This window comes from Caretta caretta, chromosome 25 (genome assembly GCF_965140235.1).
Source record: "Caretta caretta isolate rCarCar2 chromosome 25, rCarCar1.hap1, whole genome shotgun sequence".
NCBI classification, from domain to species: Eukaryota; Metazoa; Chordata; order Testudines; family Cheloniidae; genus Caretta; species Caretta caretta.
Window position 1 is genome coordinate 19,908,739 of NC_134230.1, and position 20,893 is coordinate 19,929,631.

General features: G+C 47.1%; 1 protein-coding gene and 1 long non-coding RNA gene across 4 annotated transcripts in view; one reads left to right on the top strand and one right to left on the bottom strand.

Annotated features, from left to right (window-relative positions):
- The window catches only part of LOC142070132 (uncharacterized), a 50,942-nt gene that overhangs the window by 9,162 nt on the left and 20,887 nt on the right, over nucleotides 1–20,893 (top strand). The window lies entirely within an intron of this gene.
- NWD1 (NACHT and WD repeat domain containing 1) lies at nucleotides 111–20,718 on the bottom strand. The gene is made up of 18 exons (XM_075123214.1): nucleotides 20,605–20,718; nucleotides 19,804–19,920; nucleotides 17,711–18,059; nucleotides 16,163–17,441; nucleotides 15,447–15,650; nucleotides 15,047–15,206; nucleotides 14,532–14,649; nucleotides 13,857–14,021; nucleotides 13,102–13,299; nucleotides 10,480–10,602; nucleotides 8,925–9,124; nucleotides 7,242–7,514; nucleotides 6,316–6,406; nucleotides 5,601–5,755; nucleotides 4,489–4,765; nucleotides 3,598–4,154; nucleotides 2,679–2,787; nucleotides 111–583 (listed from the first exon to the last, which is right to left on the bottom strand). Exons 1-18 carry the CDS (start codon nucleotides 20,716–20,718, stop codon nucleotides 297–299), a joined length of 4,776 nt encoding a protein of 1,591 aa, XP_074979315.1. The 3' UTR covers nucleotides 111–296.

Consider the following 20,893-nt stretch of genomic DNA (forward strand, 5'->3'; position numbering starts at 1 on the left):
AAAGCCAGAAGGGACCATGTTGATCATCTGGTCTGACCTGCATAACACAGTAAATAAACCTTACCTAAAATAATTCCTAGAACATATCTTTTAGAAAAACATCAAATCTTGATTTTGCATCATGAAAATCAATAGGAATGGGATCAAGACCTCAGAGAACAACACAAGCTGATCTGGGATAAGTGGCAAGATCTCACTCTTAGTCCAGAGCCAGGTTGCTGCAAACCAAATGAAAAATATTCAGCAGGTAAATAGTCTGAGAATCTTTCTGGAACTGCTTGACCACTTCACCAGTTTTACATGATCATACAGTTTTGAGAGAGTTTATTGGTTCGACTCTGGTTTCTGGAGATTTTTCCTCTGTCATGTTTCTCTCTTGGGTTTGCCTCCTCTTTCTTTCTGGATTTTACTACACATGTTGCCTTGATGTTCTGGAGTGGATTATACTGTGAGCTTATGGATTGTGGGCAGTGGAACCTCTCACGAATTATGTAGCCGAGTCTTGTTGTTGCAACGAACCCATCTGCAGTTGGCATGATTCTGCTAGCAGTTGCATACACAAATTGAACAGCCAACAGGGCACCTGCAGAAGATCCCCAGAAGGCAAAAGGGAGAAACAAAGGTCAGAATGGACAAAAGGACTTGCAGCTTAGTATATTCCCCTGAAGCATGGGAAAAGGACTTGTCATTTTCCATAAATGGGAACCATTTAGAAGGACAATTTGGACTCAAAAAAAATAATGTTAATAATGATGTTAATGTTAATAATAGTAATAATAATAATAATTTTGTATCAGTAATGTCATTAGCTTCCTGTTGGAACTGTATTGATGGTTTTAGTGAGGGAAGCCTGTAAAGGCCTTATCACACTGCCATAAAACTTGCAACTGATCAGGACCAAATGCTTTGTCTTCACTGTATGCAAGAGGAATAGGTAGAGTACACTTCAAGTGTGTAAGGAGATAGAAAATCTCTCAAAGGCCCACTGGGCTCCTGCCCAGAAAGCATTTTCTTATTACCCCACTCTGAACTCTAGGGTACAGATGTGGGGACCTGCATGAAAACCTCCTAAGCTTACTTTTACCAGCTTAGGTTAAAACTTCCCCAAGGTACAAACGATTTTACCTTTTGCCCTTGGACTTTTGCTGCCACCACCAAACGTCTACAGGGTTTACTATTGGGAAAGAGTCATTTGGAAACATCTTTCCCCCAAAAATCCTCACCAAAACCTTGCACCCCCCTTCCTAGGGAAGGTTTGATAAAAATCCTCACCAATTTGCATAGGTGACTACAGACCCAAACCCTTGGATCTTAAGAACATTGAAAAAAGCATTCAGTTTCTTACAAGAAGAATTGTAATAGCAGAAAAAGGAAAAAGAATCACCTCTGTAAAATCAGGATGGTAAATACCTTACAGGGTAATTAGATTCAAAACATAGAGAATCCCTCGAGGCAAAACCTTAAGTTACAAAAAGACACAAAGACAGGAATATCCATTCCATTCAGCACAGCTTATTTTCTCAGCCATTTAAAGAAATCATAATTAACGCATATCTAGCTAGATTACTTACTAAATTCTAAGACTCCATTCTTGTTCTGTCCCTGGCAAAAGCATCACACAGACAGACCCAGACCCTTTGTTTCTCCCCCCTCCAGCTTTGAAAGTATCTTGTCTCCTCAATGGTCATTTTGGTCAGGTGCCAGCGAGGTTATCCTAGCTTCTTAACCCTTTACAGGTGAAAGGGCTTTTCCTCTGGCCAGGAGGGATTTTAAAGGTGTTTACCCTTCCCTTTATATTTATGACAGGCCCACTGGGCTCCTGCCCAGAAAGCATTTTCTTATTACCATGGTGTAAGTTTACAATCAATTTAGATACCAAAAAGCAGTAAATCTGCTACCAGAGGTGCAGAACACACAGTTGTGCAACCCTTTTGCTGGAATCCCTCTGCTCAGATTAGCACCATCCTTTGGGAAAGACTGACAAGTCATACAGCCATGTAGGACAGGACAGTCACAATGATTATGCAAAATGCGCTGAACTGAGTGTGATCACACAAAATAGCATCTGATACAGAGATGTGGCAAGGAAAAAGACCCCCCCCCTTTCTTTCTTATGCTGAATCTGGTGCTTTTGTACTCCTGGGCCTTAGGCTTTCGGGATACTTCTAAAAATGGACTCATGTGGCAGCCTTGTATGAGGAGGTCAAAGGTCTTTCTCTTCTTTCGAAGAGATAGTACCCTAATCACCTCTGTACATCTGAGAAGGAAACTATAGCCACAGATAATGGTGGCTGGTCAATGTAATAATGTCACTCCCAAAAGAACCACTGTTTGGCCTCTGGGATGGTACATCCTATTGTGATGTCACAAAAGATAGAGGTATCAGGTCAGGCCGTTGTGGAACACAGATATTTGGGGGTGAGGGGGAAGGTGTCAGTGTTCCTCCACACATAATTGTAACCCCTTGTATCCATCTGTGCCTGTCAATTAACTGCTTTAGCCAGGAGATGGATCCCAAGTTTTCTGTTCAAACATGCAGTCAAGGAAGTCTCTCATCCAAACTGCTAAGTGAAAACTGTTTCCCTTTGCACCACATCACGGCCATTGGATCTCTGTTTAATAAAGGCAATAAGGTGTACAGCCTGCCTTATATTTGCTATAAATCCAGAATTACTCACCACTTAAAACATCCCAAACTGTAATGGAGTGATCGAATGACCCAGTGTACAAGTACTTATCATCTTTCGAGAAGCAAGCGCACTGAATACCTTTCAAGAAGGAAGTCTGCTAAAAATGGATAAAGGTTTGAATTAGACCATAAGTATCTTGTTAAATGCAGGTTGAGACTAGGAAGCCATATGCAATTTAGTGGCTACTCAGCAGTTGTGAGAATTGGGATAAAAATCTAATTAAACCAGGATTTCCGTCATAAGGCAGAGTGATCCTGATAGGGGCACAAAATGCCACAATACAAACTCCTGTGCTTGTAAAACAATCTACAGCTGTGCAGAAAGGAGGAGGGCCACTGTGATCTCTCAGGAACCTAATTAATCTACAAGTGACAGGGATTGGACGCAGTCTGACTCCATGGTACATCATCAGGTGAAGTCTGAGGTCTATCAGGCGCAAGCGAAAAGCTAAAAATATCAACTCAAGCTCTTCCCTCTTTTTTTTTTTTCTTTACTTGCCTTCACTACTCCTGGCCTGTTTACTCTGTGTTGCTTTTGCTTATTCATTGAGTAAAATCCTGCACTCTTTACAGCAAGTCCTCCAGCTGATGCCAAGAAAGTAAGTGTGGTGAGCAGGCTCTGGACCAGAGAGATGTTAAGCACATTAGCTCGTGACTGTGCACTGACAGTGTCTCTGAATACGGCATCAAAATCCTGGATATGTACAAATTGGCATTTCAGGGCATAAAATGGGTACCAAGCTGCCAACTGAACTGCCAGACACAGGATTTAGATGTCCTCCTTTATGAAAATTTGGTTTCCTGTGAACTAGTTTTTCTACTGTATTGGCTTTTCAGATGCATTATTAGCTCATTGAAATAAGTGACTCACAATGCTATGTCCCTATCTCTACCCACCAGGGCAGTACCTTATAATAACACATTTCATGTTCCCACTGGCAGAGCTCCAAGTCCCAGAGACACTGCAGAGAATCTTCAGAGCCACTTAGTGCCCATTGCTCTCCATGGCTGGTTTCTAAGCAGGTGACTTTGCATCTGTGCATTTCCAAAGGAAACACTTTGGAATGAGGGCAGTCGTAAAGGAACAAGTCCCCACTTGACATGCCATAGAGGACCCGGTAGTTTGCAAGGACAGCCACACTGGAAATCACAGCAGCAGGGATCTGAGTATAAAAGGTATAAATGGGCTTGTCAATCACAGGGCATGGCTCTCCAGGGCTAACATCCAGCACAAGAACTAAGTCGTCACATGCTATAGCTAGCTGCTCTTCCTGCCTGTTGAGTGCCATGTGGTTGATTGGTTTCTGTGACTTTGGGGGTGGGATGCACACCACATCCTGCCTGGAATTAAGTGGAAACACAAGGACCGTTCCAGACATCAGCCCAGCGAAAAGGAGCTTCCTCTGCTCAGCCACCTCTAGACATCTCACTTGGGCAGAGGTGTCCAGTGTGTCACACTCTGCACCTGCAACAGAGAAGAGGTTTCAATGAGGTTCTCCCTGCTCCAGCTCTAGTCTTTTGGGTTTTCCCATATGTCATGATAATTATCTAGACCAAAAAAAAGAAAAGAAAATTTCTTAAAGAAAAGAGATTAAAATAATTCCTAAATTTACAGTCCCTCTCTGCTCAACCCATTCCTTCTGATGCAGTGTGAAGGAACAGAGAGTCCTTGCAGCATGCCTGGAAGACCAACAAGACCTGGCTCTGTCAGATCGATTATTCATTTTTTTGGAATCATTTTGATTCCCATGCTATGCCAAGTTTTAATTCTTTACAGTGTTTTATAGATTGTCATTCACCTTTAGTGGAGTCCCAGATGATGACTTGATGTCTCTGTCCGGCTTGAGGGAAGTAGACATAGTTCCCATCATGGGACATTGCAGTGCACCCTGTGCGATCTGGGACTGGTGCTAAGGTTTTGTGCTTACGATCATAAGTGAGGTCCCAAACTTTGAGATATGGTGCAATATGGGAGGCAGATACCAATGTGTGGCCACATAGGGCTAAGAGAGTCACTGGTGTTCCCATGCCATCCAAAGTGTCTATCAGCAAACCCTGCTCTGATAAACTCCACACCTGGGAAGAATTAGAAAAAAACATAGTGGCATTCAGTCAAAATAGTAAGAAAACATAAAATCACTAAATAATCTACCTTTTCCTCTTTCCCATACCCTACTAAGGTGGGAGTAGAACAATCAAAGTAAAAATTTATGAAAACAAAGTCAAAGTAATGATACAAGAAACAGTCTCATAAAACAAGAAACAAAGAAGAGAAATCAAGTATGTCATACACAGAGTGGAGAGAGATGGGAAATGTTCCAAAAGTGACAATATCTTAGAAGCATTTCTGTTCAGTTAATAAACACACAAACCTTCTCTTAAGTAAACTTTTATAAAGCACCTTGAGGTGTTCTGCCCATATGATCTCTCTGCTCTGAATGATACTTCATGAGATCCTGCTGACCTCAATTGGGTGGCACCAGGTCTTAGCCTCTTGGAAAGAAATGTTGTCTCAGGTACAGAATATTCCCTTTGGGCTGCTTCACTCTCACTGTTGGAGGAGAGGGTAGTTTCTGGGGTCTTGGAATTTTAATGATTTTTAAAATAATATCCCTTAATACTCTGGTTATAAGCTCTCCCTGGCCTTTTTCTCTCTGAATTTATATAGCACTGTCACTCACTTTTCAGTGTCAGAAAAAGAATTAACAGGAGAGCAGAGTGAGAGCCACACACTACTAGAACTAGAAAAGAGAGAAGAGAAAGACATTCAGATAGGACAACAACAGAAACACCACAAATGCATCCACAAGGCAGGTGGTTAGGGACCCTGCTCAGCACCTTACTAGATCCAGCATACAGTGTGAGCTGGGTCTGCAGGAGGAATTTCTGATGGGAAAGCTTCCCCTCTTACCTGGATAGATTCACCCTGAGAGCATGTGACAATGATGCTGTTGTCAGGAGAGAAAACAGCTGAGTGCACCACACACTCATGTTCCAGGTCTTCTGCCATGAACCTGTGGAATCCCTTTGAGTTGGCCAGGAACACTCGCACATACACCCCAAAGCCTAAAACAATGGAATGTTAAAAGAAAAGGAGTACTTGTGGCTCCTTAGAATGGAATGTTAGTTTCTGATTTATTGATCTGGGGAGGAGCTCTTGAAAGCACTCAGGATGATATAGTGCAGACAAGGCCAGATGCACCCAACGAGCATTCAGGGGCTCTAGAATGTTACATATCTCCATCCATGTTCATAATCTGTTGGTCCCAGCATGCCATTGAAGTTGCACATTGAGACCTGCTCAGAAACCAAAAGACTGAAATTCTCCCCAGCCAGAGGCCTGACACAAGTCCTGTGCATCACATAAGTCCCACTTACTTTCTCATTATAGGACGTATGTGGTGCATAGACCATGTGCGGGCTCTCTGCACAGGATGAATTTCACCCCATTGCTTTCCAGCCCTTTGAGCATATTAGATTGATAAGAACATGTTAATAATGGGGAAAGACCCCCAGCTTGGCCCCTGTTTAAGGGACACTTGGTGTATGATACTTAGAGAGACTACTGCCATCATCTTTTATAAATCTGCTGAAATCTTTCCCAGTTAATCGGGCTGGAGTTAAACCTGCAGCAAGAAGGGACTCATCTTCTGACACGACTAGAAAGCGAACCCTTCCTGGAAGTTTCTTCATTAAGCTGTTTCCATCAGAGAAGATCTGCAGAAAGAGAAGGTACAGTCAGACACAGCACTGTGGTGGTTAAGCTGCCTCTCTCAGGTTAGAGGGAAGATAATAGGAGGATAGAAACTAAGGTGAATAGAATTTAGTTTGGCCTCTCAGTGCTGTACAGCTCCCATGTGTACTGGTATACACAGCACGAGGTCTGCAGGTATAGGGAGCATGTTTTCTTCATCATGAGGAGAAGAAAGTCCTTTGGAGACCCACCGTATTACCTAGCTCAGCACAAGGCTGAGTGGTGCCTGGAACTGTACTTTGGCTCATTTCACTGGACCTTAGTGGCAGTTTACTAGGGAGACCTTGGTGCAAAATCTTTCTCCTCCCCTGCACACTTTTATTGCTAATAATATTCTACCCATGTCTAGCACCTTCTATCCAAGGAGCTCAATGCGCTTTATGAACAGAAAACACCCCAGTGAGGTGTATTTTCTTCATATTACACATGGCCAAATTGAAGCACAGAAAGGGGAAATTATTTGCTCAGTCACATAGCACATTTGTGCCAGAGTCAGGAACAGAACCTAGCTTTACAGCACTTGGATCTTACAATCACACTGCTGCTGATGGATGAGCAAGTGAAGAAAGAACATCATGCTAGAGCATGTCAAATTGACTGTCTTAGAAACTCCTAGAAACCATGGAAGTGTGAAAACCTATCAGAGAATCTGTATGATGACAAAAGCCTATCAAAGATGCAGGCACCAGCACAGAGCGAAGTGAAACTGAGACGAGAGAATCCAGAATCCCCACAAAGCCAGCATTTCATAGATTTAAATCCCTGAAATGTTATAGCTAGCTAATCAGAGAGACGCACCATGGAGAGGGAACCCCTGCTAAATCCTACTATCATCTTTCCTTGCTTCTGGATCAGAATGCTGCAAGTTGGTGCTTCTTCCTGTATCCCTGATAGCTGGTGCTTAGACTGGAGCTCTCCCGTGCTGCTGTCCCACAGACTCAGCATTCCTCCTTCAGACACAGTCAAAACCACCTGCCTTGGTTCAAACACTTCAGTGCACAGCCACGCATCTGGGGCCTCACCAGAAATCTGGAAAATATGTTCCGCTGTTTCCAGGTGCCAGGCATTAACCTAGTAAAAAGAAGGATTGGCAGGTGACCTTTGCTGGAGATCTTTTTGTGCAACATTTGCACATATATTGATTCTGGAGTTTAGATGCTGACTTAACTTCCCAAATTTCACACTCCAAGGATCTCAAAATATTTTACAAAACCAACAAGATTCCTTGGCAGAACTTTCACATGGTTCTTCCTATCACAATCTTGGAGTAACTGCACCTGTGTCCCCCCTCTGTGGTCACAGCCAGGTCTCCTGGTATCACCTGTCTCTGTGTAGCCTTCGGACTGGCGTTTTTTAAGGGTGTATAGCTCCCTGCCTTACACTTTGATATGCCTAGTAAGCCAGTCTACCTAAAGGCCAGTCCCTGTGCTTTGCATTCTCTCTAAGGGCTATGAACAGTGCATTGCCAGCAGTTACAAGTTACCACACGGCTCTTTCTAAGCATTTATTCTTAAGGTGAAAGCATTATAGAGAAAACAAAAACAATAAAAGTTCTTATATGCATGCTAAAAGCTTACCAGCAGTCACCCATCAGTTTTATGGGGCCCTAGTAGGTAAAAGTCCTTCTAATCCTTGTGCAAGGGTTGCCCCCGCCCCCCGCCCTTTGGACAGAAGGTCTTGTCCACTTGCTGGATTAGATAGAAGGCCCAGAGTTAGTTTAAACTCAGCCTTTTTATATCAAAAGCCCTTTCTTTGTCTGTTGTTTCTACAAAACCCAGTTTGAATCAGTATCAGAATCCTTTTGTCGACCTAGCTGCAGTTACACTGGGGGTTAGGTCGACCTAACCATGACACTCAGGGCATGACATTTTTCACATCCCTGTGTGACATAGCTAGGTTGAGCTCATTCTAAAATGTAGATCAGGCCTTGCATTTTATCCAAGCTCCAAACAACCAATTTTTTTTCTTCAGTTCCTTGAATGGTTGCTGAAGACGGGAATCACTGTGCTAGCCAGTGGAAGGGAAGGCATGGGAGGCCCATCATTTAGGACTTTGAAAAGTAGACTGGACAAAGCACGAGAAAATGTCCACCTGAGATATTCTGCATTGGCCCCAGGATTTTGGAGTGGATAGGACCCAGTAGGCTTTTCCATCCAGTGGTGTTGGAACAATTTTTATAGTGGGGGTGCTGAAAATCATTGAACAAAGCTGTAAACCCTGTATATGATGGAAACCACTTAAAGCCAGGGGTGCTGCTACACCTCCGGCACCCCTAGTTCTTAGAATCATAGAATATAAGGGTTGGAAGGGACCCCAGAAGGTCATCTAGTCCAACCCCCTGCTCGAAGCAGGACCAATTCTTGCACCCCTGTTTCCATCTCTATGCTCCATGATTCCCTGATTGTAACTTCTTGTGGCTTCTCCTCAGACTCTTGTCTTCTCTGTGCACTTCACATTATGGGATGGCTTCCAGTTCCATACCTTTGCACCTGATGCTGAATACACAATCCTGTTCCTTTCATCCACATGAAGCTGATATAGATGCTGGTCTCCAGAGTGAGTGTCTTGAATGGAAAACTTCTGTCTGCCAGAGACTAAATTCCAGATGCGTAGAGTGTAATCCATGGCAGCTGAGACAGCGGAAGTACCTTTTCCAAACACTTTCACACATCTCACCTCAGCTACAAAACAGCAGTGAGAAGCATTAGCAAAACAGGGGACCTTGCACACTTCCAGCAATTGGAAGAGTGCCCAGATTACCATCAGCTGTGAAACACCTGCTGTGTTTATAGCTCAGGAAGGAGGGGATGCAAACAGTCAATGCCCTTGTAAGGCCGTGAGAAAAATTCTCCAGTGAGGGTCAACTGGGGAGTTAATTGCATTCTACAGCAACATTAGAGGGGGCAGTTTTAATCCATTAAATGGCTCTCAGTTATCACATTCTAAAATCACTTTAATTATGGGCAATCCCTTGATCTGTTTAAGGGATGGTGCATAGAACAGGACTGTTTGGCCATAAAATACAGTTGGTGCAGCTGACAGCTTCGAGGTCTGGGTGTTGCTACCACACAGAAGCTGTCTGTATAGTACAGCAGTTCTCAAACTCTGGGTCGGGACCAGTGTTCCCTCTAATTTTTTACCTCCATGTGCGGAATGAATTTTGTTATGTGCACCAATATGAAGTTGATGTGTGACACATCACCTTCATATTGGTGCACATAACAAAATTCATGTGGCAGGGGTGGGGGAGGGAATGAGGGCTCTGGCTGGGTGTGCGGGCTCTAGGGTGGGGCTGGGGATGAGGGATTTGGGGTGCAGGAGGGGGCTCAGGGCTGGGACAGAGGGTTGGGGTGTGGGAGGATGTGGACTCTGGGGTGGGGCCGGGATGAGGGGTTGGGGTGCAGGCTGCCCCGGGGCTGCGGTAGGGGGAGAGGACTCCCCCCAGCCCTCTCTTGCAGCAGCAGCAGCTCGGGGCCGGGGGAGAGGCATCTCTCCCTAGCTGCAGCAGCTCTGGTGAGATTGGCCTGGGCCAAGCGAGGGGCTCCTCTCCCCCGGCCGCGGCAAGTCCAGGGCAAGTCCATGCTGGGACTGGTGGGAAGGGGCGGCTCTCTCCACTGCAGTCCTGAGCCCCTGAGTGGGGCTTAATAGGCAGGTGCGCAGCTGCACAGCTTAGAGGGAACTTAGGTTGGGACCCCAAAGTGGTTTAGATTTGCTGGGGCCCAGGGCCAAAGCCTGAGCTCCACCACCCTGGGCCAAAGCCCGAGGGCTTCCACCCTGGGGTTTGGGGCTCAAGGTACAAGCACCCTGCCTGGGGCTGAAGACCTTTGGCTTTGGCCCCTCCTGCCCAGGCCAGTGGGGCTCAGGCTTTGGCTTTGACCCCCTACCCCACCCAGAGTGGCAGAGCTTGGGTGGGCTCAGGCTTCAGTCCTGCCTCCTGGGGTCATGTCATAATTTTTGTTGTCAGAAGGAAGTCGCAGTGCAATGAAGTTTGAGGACCCCTGGTATAGTACAACCATGCTCCCTTTAAAAGGCTCACCAGAGTGCCCAGTCAAGGTGTGCATCACCTCAATATCCTCCATGATCCACACAACCATCGTGCCATCCTGAGATCCTGCCACCAGCACTCTGTGATCAGAACTGAGCTCCAGCACTGTCACACCTGTAATTAGACATACATGGAAGGAGAGTCTGCAGACACAGTAGGCAGAGAGGATACAACTAGAGAACTAGATAAGTTCATGGAGGATAGGTCCATCAATGGCTATTAGCCAGGATGGACAGGGATGGTGTCCCTAGTCTCTGTTTGCCAGAAACTGGGAATGGGAGATAGAGGATGGATCACTTGATGACTACCTGTTCTGTTCATTCCCTCTGGCGCACCTGGCATTGGCCATTGTTGGAAGACAGGATACTGGGCTAGATGGACCTTTGGTCTGACCCATCATGGCTGTTCTTATGTATCCTTTCCCACCTGTGATAGCAGCAGATCTCTTACTGACCTTGTGTGTGTTATGTGACAAGAGACCAACCAAGCTAGATTAGATTCCCTCAGACATTTGTGGATCTGTGTTTGTTTATATTGTGAATACCGTTGAGTGGTATCTCTCCCTTGGTGCAGTAAAAGCAGTCAAAAACAGAACCGTTGCTAAATTCAGCATGAAAGGTGAAATCAGCAGATGGACCCTTACAATTCCTTTGTGTTACAGGCAGAGGAAATACAGAAACTGTCCCATCCCATAATATATACATTAATGCAGCCTAGCAAAATTCTACTTCTACAGGGACATTCATTTTCTTTATTGGGTACTCCGGGGAGCATTCTGCACCAAAAAAATAAAAATTCTGCACATAATATTTCAAAATTCTGCAAATGTTGTTTGTCAAAATAACACTACATAATCATGCCAGTTTCAGTTATTTTTGTAATGTATTTCAAAATACCTGTCAGCAACTATGTCTGTAACAATACAGACACACACACACGAATTCTACCAGGAGTAGAGAGTTAATCATAGGATCATAGAAGATTAGCGTTGGAAGAGACCTCAGGAGGTCATCTTGTCCAACCCCCTGCTCAAACCACTATGACAACCCAGTTCCTGTTTCTCTGCCCCCTTCCTTCCCCCCCCCCACAGAGCCCAGCGGTGGGGAGGGGGAGAGATTCCCACAACCCTCCCCCCCCAGAGCCCAGCTGTGTGGCCCCCCCCAGCCAATACAACCAAACCCCCTCCACTCCCAGCCCAGCCACGGGTTCCCCCTAGCCCAGATACCTGCACCTCCTCCCCACAGAGCCCAGCCGCAGGGCCCCCCTCTTGCCCAGATACCTGCCTCCTTTCCCCCCAGAGCCCAGCCGTTGCCCCCCCAGCCAAGACACCTGCCTCCCTTGGAGCCCAGGGATCCAGAGGGAGAAAGAGCCTGATGCTCTGTCCCAGGCTTGCATGAAGTTTCCTGCATGCAGCCCTCTCCTTCCCTCAAGGCATGCTGGGAACTGCAGCTGTCAGGAACCCTTTAGCTCCCTCCCTGCCCCCACCTCCGCCCCACCCTGCCCCGCCCCAATGTCCTCTATGTGTGATCTGGGCTCTGCTGGGTCCAGCGGCCCCTAGTGGCGGCCAGCAGCACTGCAGCCCATTTATGTAGGGGGAAAGGAAAGCAAAGTTCTGCATAAGAACGGCCATACTGGGTCAGAGCAAAGGTCCATCTAGCCCAGTATCCTGTCTTCTGACAGTGGCCAATGTCAGGTGCCCCAGAGGGAATAAACAGACCTGGTAATCATCAAGTGATCCGTCCCCTGTTGCCCATATCCAGCTTCTGGCAAACAGAGGCTAGGGACCATCCCTGCCTATCCTGGCTAAGAGTCATTGATGGACCTATCCTCCGTGAGCTTATCTAGTTCTTTTTTTGAATTCCCTCAGAATTCCCCCCAAGAGTAATCAGGCAAGCATACTATAATGAGCTTTATCATCTTCATCTTGGTAAGGGATGAGTGAGTAGATTTTGTGCCTAGGCTAATACACCTCCATGACTGTAGTGAGCTGGTGCATTACTGCACTATGCCAATTATTAAGAAATCACTAAGTGAGATTAATAAATAGAAACAATTAAACCAAATATGAGTAAGCCTCACAGTATCATAAGCATACTGGAATGTCCTGCAAAGGAGATCTTGGATAAGTGCCCTATGTCGTGCAATACTCACCTCTGCCTACAAAGGGAGGCACAATATCCAATATTTACAACAATATTAGTCCCCTACCTGGGGAATGAGGCCCTTGCTGATCCCCACATTCAGAAACAGGTCAGGGACCAGACACCCAACATCAATTGTTCATGTTACAAGCTAGTCTGAACTTTAATGCCACTCAGAGTTGCTTGCAGCACATTCCAGGCTCCCTTCATGTGCCCTGGTGTTAGTAATATGCACCATCCTGCCAGTTGGGTCACAGAGAATCACCAGTCAGTAAAGTAACCCAACTATCTGAAAATCCCTAGGAGGCCCATGGAAATCCCTCCGCATTTCCCAAGCACAAAATAGCAAATGTCAGAGACGCTGTGGGACAAAAGAGAGCAGGAAGAGAGCTGAGAGATAGTGCTATCTCCTCACACATAGCTCCTATGCGTCTGGTCTCAGGAATCTTGATGCCCTGAGAAAAGGCCTTACCTTTTAGAAATCCAGTGATTGTCATCTTAAGAGGCCCACCAGGTGGCTGGAGGAATCCACACAGTGGGACAAGAACAGGATGGGGACAGACATTGAGCCAGCTCAGACACTGCTGGCACAGCTTTCCAATTAGACCAGGATAGGAAAGCATGAAAAAATGCAGCCTGGCCAGCACCTCAGTGTATATAATACTCACTCCTAAGAAGGAAAAGACAAAAATAATTTTAAAAGGGCTGTGAGAGGCCATTGCAATCATTCAATATGCAATACAGTGCAGACTACCAGTTTAGAATGAACAGGTGTGAGTTTGCCCTTCCCTGGCTAGGTACTCAGATACTGCAGGGATGGGTGCAGTATAAAAACTTGGATAGATTTAACTGGGTATTGGAGAATTTTCATTGGGAGGGGGGTGGGAATTGTGAATTTATCCCTTTAATTAATGGTAATGCTGCCAGGTGTTTCAGGTGGCTAGTAGATGCTGATAGTGAAGGGAGTGTGAAGGGAAGGACCCTCTGGGTTGGGTGAACTGCTCTGATCTAATAAACAAGATGTCTGTTGATGAAAGCTAACAACGTTCCAAAAAGAAAATTGCGGGTTCCTCCCCAGAGGTCTGGAGATACCTACGGAAGAATTTCATTTTTAGTTGTAATTGCCCAGGAAGAAACTTCTTCTAAGGAGCAAATATTTCAACTTTCCCATAACAGATCTGCCCATGCCCAACTGCAGTTCAAACATGGACCAGAAGTGGCTCTTACCTACACCACCATCTATATAGTCAAGTGCTGGTTTCAAAAGGAGAAGGGTTTCTTGCATAAGACGTAGCTCTGGGCAGTTAATATGCTCATTGCACATGGCAAAGTCATTGGCAATGCCCTGAATTCCAGTGGCAATGATTTTACAGGTGATCCAGTTCATATTCCCTGCAGAAAAGAGTACTGACCATCAGAGCAGAGAACATTGGGCACAAGGAGGAACCATACAGCCCAGAGGACTGGGGGTCATGCTTCTGGTGATGGTGAGGAGGCTACTCTTGGGGAGGGTCTGAGGCCACTCTCTGGGGAGACTGGGGGCTGTCATTGTTGTGGTTCCTTTTTTAGCCCTTTTTTGAGTGGGTGAATAGTTTTTTAATGTACTGTTTTAAAATGTCTCCTCCTGAGCCTTGGGAAGAGTGGGAGCATGGATTTTTATTTCTCTCAGTGACTGGAGTGTGGATGATGAGGACTCTGAAGTGTCTGGGGTAACAGTTTGTGAGGACAGTGTATTTTTCTCTTTCACAGGTTTCCCTCTCAGTTTGGCTGTTGATGCTCAGTTTGGCAGCTCCCAGTGCTTTCAATATAGAAATGTTACATGCATTGTGATTCTGCACCTCCCTTGCATGCAGCTGCAGGAATGAAGCACATTCCCTGTTGAACGTTGTCCCTGGCCCTTACCCAGCACATCTTGCTTTAGCTCCTCAATTCTCCCAGCGTTGAGTAAGTGAAAAGGCAGTTCGCTTAGCTTCCTCCGATTTGCAACGGTATCAGAGAACCAGAGTGGCTGAGGTGCTACCTGGTAAAGGGAGAAACAGGAGGTGACCAAGGAGAACCCAGGTGAGATGCAGGTAATGGATTAATTTCACTAATGCCTCCAGTGCTGTAGTATTTGGATTTCAACTCCTGGTGTGATATCTAGCCCTTCCAGACCACTGCCTGAGGGACATGCTACCTGCAGCAATATTGCAACTGGTCACAGCAGAGCCAGCAGGCAAGTTGATACAGGCCAATTCCCTGTCAAGTGGGGTTACCAGCGATGGACAAAGTGATGTAGATAAAACAAAAGCCACGCAGAAATAATCTGCCCTAATTCCCAATGCCCTCTGATCCCACTCCCTGCCCTGCAGTGTGAGGGCCCAGGCCTCTTGGTCCAGAGCCTGAAAATACCAAGAATGCTTGCTGAGGTGCCTCACCTTCCTGTCAGCATTCAGCGATTTGCCAAGAAGTGGCAGTTTCAGGGACTTCTTCATGCCCCAACTCCAAGTCCCCCTGAAGAAATCTGCCAGGAGCAAGTGACGCTTGGTTTTGTCTTGGGCTGGTAGATAACGATTCTGCACCACTTCAGTAAATTCTCTGGGAGAGGAAAGAAATAGCAGAGACACTGAGATGGGGATCCAGAGGATGGGGTTCCCATGAGCCTCTATCAACAATGATGGGAATGGACAGCAGGGCTGAACCTAAGCAGGATCCTCACACAGCCAGTACTGGGACATCCCCCACACAGGAGTTTATGTCCCAGTACTGGCTGTGTGAGGATCCTGCTTAGGCTCAGCCCTGCTGTCCAGCCCTCCTCATCCTGTGTCCCTGCTGTACCTGTGAGCAAGGCCAAGAAGCGCAAAGCCGTCTGCCTGCCTCTCTGCCAAGCACTCTCCAATGTCACGGCGCAGTCGTGCCCACAGCAGAGGAGGAAAGCGCAGGATGGTTTTACATGGAGGAGAGCCATGCTGGTAAATCTCAGAGAGAACCTCATCATCAAGGGACAAGATGTCCTTCATCTCTGCATCTGATAGCCCATTCCTGATTGGGAATGACAGAGTGGGGGAGATTAGTCTTCTCCCCCCCAACAGTGTGCATTGGCCTCCAAAGTGGGAGGGTGAGTAGTATCTTTACTCCTTGCACACACACACACACACACTCTCTCTCTTTCTCTCATCTTCACTCTCCAGCTGGCCCCAAACCACCATCCACCAGGAAACCCACCTAGCTGCTGTTCACAGGGACTCCAGCTCTGGGCAAGAAAGAGATGCACAACATGTTCACCCACCCCAATCTCCACTAGGCAGCCTTAGCTAAGAGCTCAAAGCCTGGAGGAGCACAGGAGATCAATTACCCATAGATCAGACTAGGCAGTATGGCAGGTAAGAGAAAGGAGCTTGTGCTTTCCAAATGCTCATGTAAAGACATTCACAGGCTGCAGAAGCCAAGAGCTGCTGTTGCCTGGAGCTATGTTTAGCCATTGAAATTCACCCAGACAAAAGGAGCAGTCAGATGGTGCAGGGTGCTCCGAAAGGGGATATGGCAGCACTTACCGTGAGGAGGCAATATACCCCAGCATGTTTGTCACCAGGACTGTGCCATGCAGCTTTTCCAGTCTCCCGCATAGATGGTGCATGGCTTCTTGGGCTGTGGTAGCAATCATCAGTGCTGAAGGCAGAGTGTAGGATGCCCATCTCCTGGCCTCATTGAAGGCCAGCTTGAATAGCAGGGGGTGCCCACCCTCAAGGAAGCTGTGCTGGAAAACAATCTGCTGAGCTGGGCTCAGCTTCCGTCTCACTGATGCCAGTAGCACCTCCAACATCTTCCCACCTTCCTCTCTGGATAATGGACCCACTTCAAAGTAGGCCTCGGGCTCAGGCATGGCCTCTTGGAGAGTTTCCAGAATCCCATGCTCTGCTGTGGAAGTGGAGACAACAATGTGAACCTTTGAGGGGCAGTCTTTTGGCAGCCAGTATAGTCTGTGGGCACCATCAGCAGGGATTAGCTGGTCCACAGAGTCAAAGAACAGCACCAGTGACTGTACACCAAAGTGAGAGACAGTGAGGAGGAGGTTGTGAAAGAACAGGATTAAATCACTGCAAGCCTGTGTTACCTGTACAGGAAGAGGTGGCAAACCAAATGCTAAACACACCTGGAAACAAATATCCCTCAGCAGGCTGTGGATTGCAGAGCTGAGCTGGGATGTCCCCAGCTGGCGAATTACCACCACAGTCTCCTGCCCCAGGAGAGTTCGCACCTGCTCAGACAGTTTGCACATCAGAGCTGTCTTTCCACAGCCTGGAGGCCCATAGAGAATGAGGGGTGTGTGGACGTGGTCATCATTCTGTCTGATGCTTTGTAGAATGTTATCCAGTAAGTCTTGCCTCCCACAGAACACTCTGCAATTCTCCAGGCACCGCATCATGTGGTGGCTCAGCTCCTGCAAAAGCCCCTCTGGCTCCTCGCTGTTCTTCCCTCGGTATCGGAGGCTTCTCAGGACCTGGTGATTGGTAGCAGTGATGAACTGTTCACACAGCTCCCTCAGGTACTTGGTTTGCCCCTTGTATCGCAGGTTCCCAGGGTGTGCATTCCATGGAACTGTGTGCACTTTGAGATGCTGGGGGTAATGGTTTGCAATTTTTGCCTTGAGGCTGTGGAGCAGCTGTTGGGCTTCATTGTCCAGGCTGCCATTTTCCTCTGTATCCAGCAGTTGCATGCTTGTCCCTCCCAGCAGGTGTTTGTCAAGGCCCTCAACCTCTCTGAGGAATATGGAAGCAGCCAAGTCAATCTCTTGGGTCCTGAAGAGGGCGTGTTCAATCTCCCACTCTGTCTCTACAAAAGTAGGGGGGAGATGTGAAGAACATTTAGGTCCAACAAAGAGCAGAGGAGAAGCCACAGCCTAAATCAGCCCAGCACACTCCCACCCACCCACTCTGCACCTCAAGGGCAGCTAGTGAGCCAGCACACTGCCACCTGCCCTGGGGGTGACTCAAAATGGAGTTAAAGGCCCATCTTCTCCTGATTGCCACAAAGAAGACAAAACCAGGGTGCAGGGGGAGAGCCCTGCTTGGCTATGGCCATTGTCTCACGTTGGGGCACACCTGATTTGTCATAGCGATGCCTTTGTTCTTGGCTGATGAGTCCGTGTTTCTCTGCTTCCCGGGCTGCCAGGCGCAGTGCTGAGGCCAAGTCTCTCTCCACGCTCCTCCAGACCTCCATATTTTCCTGGTGCTGAGCCTGGTTGGCAGTGGGGTGGCAGTGGGGCAGGTGGTCAGTAATTGGCTGCAGGACATACACAGAAGGAATGGCGTTCTCATCCTTCCAGTACCAAAATGTCAGGAGATGTGTGGCGGTGGGGTCCCCTGTCAGCTGTGCAATCAGGGCCTCAAACTCCTTCTCTTCAATAAGTCGGGGGAGGGGCCGGTGTCCATAGCGATCACCAAGCAGCCCCTGCAGCAGAGGGACCAGAAAAAGCCTGTAATACTCACCAGCATCATCATCTGTAGGCAAACATAATGCCATCCACAGCCTCAGAAACAACTCTGACATCATAATCAAAAAGGCTGACAAAGGAGGTGCTGTTGTCATCATGAATAGGTCGGAATATGAACAAGAGGCTGCTCGGTAGCTCTCCAACACCACTTTCTACAAGCCATTACCCTCTGATGCTCAAATAAATTGGTTAGTCTCTAAGGTGCCACAAGTACTCCTTTTCTTTTAGGCAAATGCGGGAAACTCATTTCTCCTGGATAAGTAGAAATGAAGGTCTGGGGCTCTGAGAGCTGCACTGGGCTTGTGCCTGCAAGCTGGACAAGGCCTCAGAGGGGAAATTGGGTTGTGATTGTGGCTCTGAGAGCTGGACTGGGCCTGAGGTCCTGGGAGCTTGGCTGTGTCTGAGGCCCTGACAAATAGATTGGGCCTTGGGCTGAGGTCTGGGGAGCCAGACCCCTAGTGGGAGGCAGTCTGGGCATGGCTGGTTGGTTATGAAATTACCTGACTGACACTAGAGGCATTTGCGGAATACAACGTGGAGCAGCTAATGGGAGCATCTGAATAGTCAGAGCAGAGCATGCTCCTCTGGGGCACGCACAGTAGCCCAGTGCAAAGGTTCTAATTGACTCTGTCTCTCTGAGACCTGGCTGGCTTTGAATGGAGAAGACTCTTGGGGAAATCAGATGTATTTCACACAACTACCTAATGACTTATTTACTCGCACACAGCTCTGGCCACAGCAGGGCCCTCTCTGGGGCTGGGCCCTCTCTGGGGCCAGGCCCTTACCAGGATGGGGCTCTTGCTAGGGCAGGGCCCTCTCCCTGTTTGTTCTGTCCTATCAGCAGCATCTTTTCTTCTCTCTTTCTAAAATCTAACCAACCCCAAACAACAGGGTGGGTATGGCACCAGAACAGGTGGCTGATACTGTAGCCCCAGCTCACCTCCTTTGAAGAAAACAGGACCTGACAGCTCTGAGTATTGTGTTCTGATCAGATCTTTAATACCGTGCCTGTCACCACAGTGCTAGGTCGCCTGATGGAAGGACAGCAAGCAGGTCAGGAAAGAGGTTGCCATAACATGCAGCCTTCAACTCCTGGAAGGAGGAGTTAGAGGGGCCCCAGTTCCTCCCCATGTGTGGGGAAAAGCAGTGGAACAGACACACTCACTCCTTGCCATGGTAGTATATTTCTGGTTCTTTGCCACATTCTTTCCTGAGAAGGTTTTTTCTGGGCTGTTTAGTTTGCCAGTGAAAGTCACCCAGGCCCTGGGGTGCTGGGCAGGGGGTAGAGCTCTTGGAGTGATAGATGGCACTGCCCATTCACCTCTTATTCTGTCTGTCTGACTCCTAACTCTGGCTGCTTCTCCAGTATACACAGTCCTCTTTCCCACAGCCCATTGTCTCCAGTGCTCTAGCCCCGTTCCCTTAAGAGCCCATGTGTTCAGAGCTGGCCTGGACATGTGCCGTGTGTGTACTTTTGGGGACCCAACTCCACCTAATTGCTGAAACTTCTCTCTTCTGCTGCCTGATGAAATACTTCTAAAGCCTTCTTCCCCCAAGTAATGACAAGCACCCTGATCATCTCTGTGTGTTGCTAAAATACTCCAGAATCGTCACATGAGCTCAGCAAGTTATGGATGTGTGAGGCCAGCCCCACATGTCTTCCTTGGTAGTGGGGTCTGAGCATGCACCCTTTGTACTTACGATAAAAGTGGGACCCACTGACAGTTTTTGACAGGATTCAATCTCCTCCAGACAGAGTTGTGTGCTCATGTGATCAGTGTCTATAATGTCGCAAACACCCCATCTCAGGTCAATTACCTGCAAAACAGCAAAAAAGCACAGCATCTTGAAATGACAGTGATATGGAGGGACAAAGCTGCCCCATCACTTTAATTTCAAAGATAAAGCTGAAATCAACAAGGCCCATGTGACTTAGTGACTAGAAACTTGGGAGAGGCAGAAAGGCATGTAGTTTCTTACCAGGGATATCTGTAAGGAGGCACAAATTTGAGAATTTGAACCATAGGCAGCCTGGCATGTGACTCATACAGTTTTGTTCAAGTCAAGGAAACTTGTTAATCTGAGGGATGTTTGTTACAATATTTGTATGCTACTGCATTATAGGGTATAATAATAATGATCCCCAGCCTTACAACGATCTCTTTTATGCCAAAAGTTCTGCGCAGATGGTACAGACTGGGATAATTTCAGATACTCCTGAAGTGCATCTACCTCTGGGGTGGAACACAGAACAGTTGTTTATCAGTGTAGAGAAAGTATAGAATAACTTCTCCAGTTGAGCCTGGGAGCCAGGAGGTAATGTAAGAACTAGGAGGCCAACATAGCTCTTCCTGAAAACTCCTGAGCCTTTAGGGAGGCTGAGAAATCAGGGAGCATTTGTGGGGCATGGATCACTTTTTTTCCTGCATCTCACACACTTTGATTGTCTGCAGCCAGGTCAGAAAGCATCAGCAATAATCTGTACTACAGCAAATGACTTACTTCAAACATTAAACTGTGCTTCTGACAGAAGGCTTGGACCTCAGGGTATGCTGCCTTAAGCAGGGTCTCTCTCTCTGTAGCCATGTCTGCAGGGAAGAACGTAACAATGGTCATGCTGGGTAAGACCAAAGGTCCATCTAGCCCAGTATCCTGTCTTCTGACAGAGGCCCATGCCAGGTGCTTAAGAGAGAATGAACAGAACAGGTAATCATCAGGTGAAAGATTTGTGCAGCACCACAAATAAACATTAGGAATCTTCTATCTAGTTGTTCATCAACCTACTCATCAC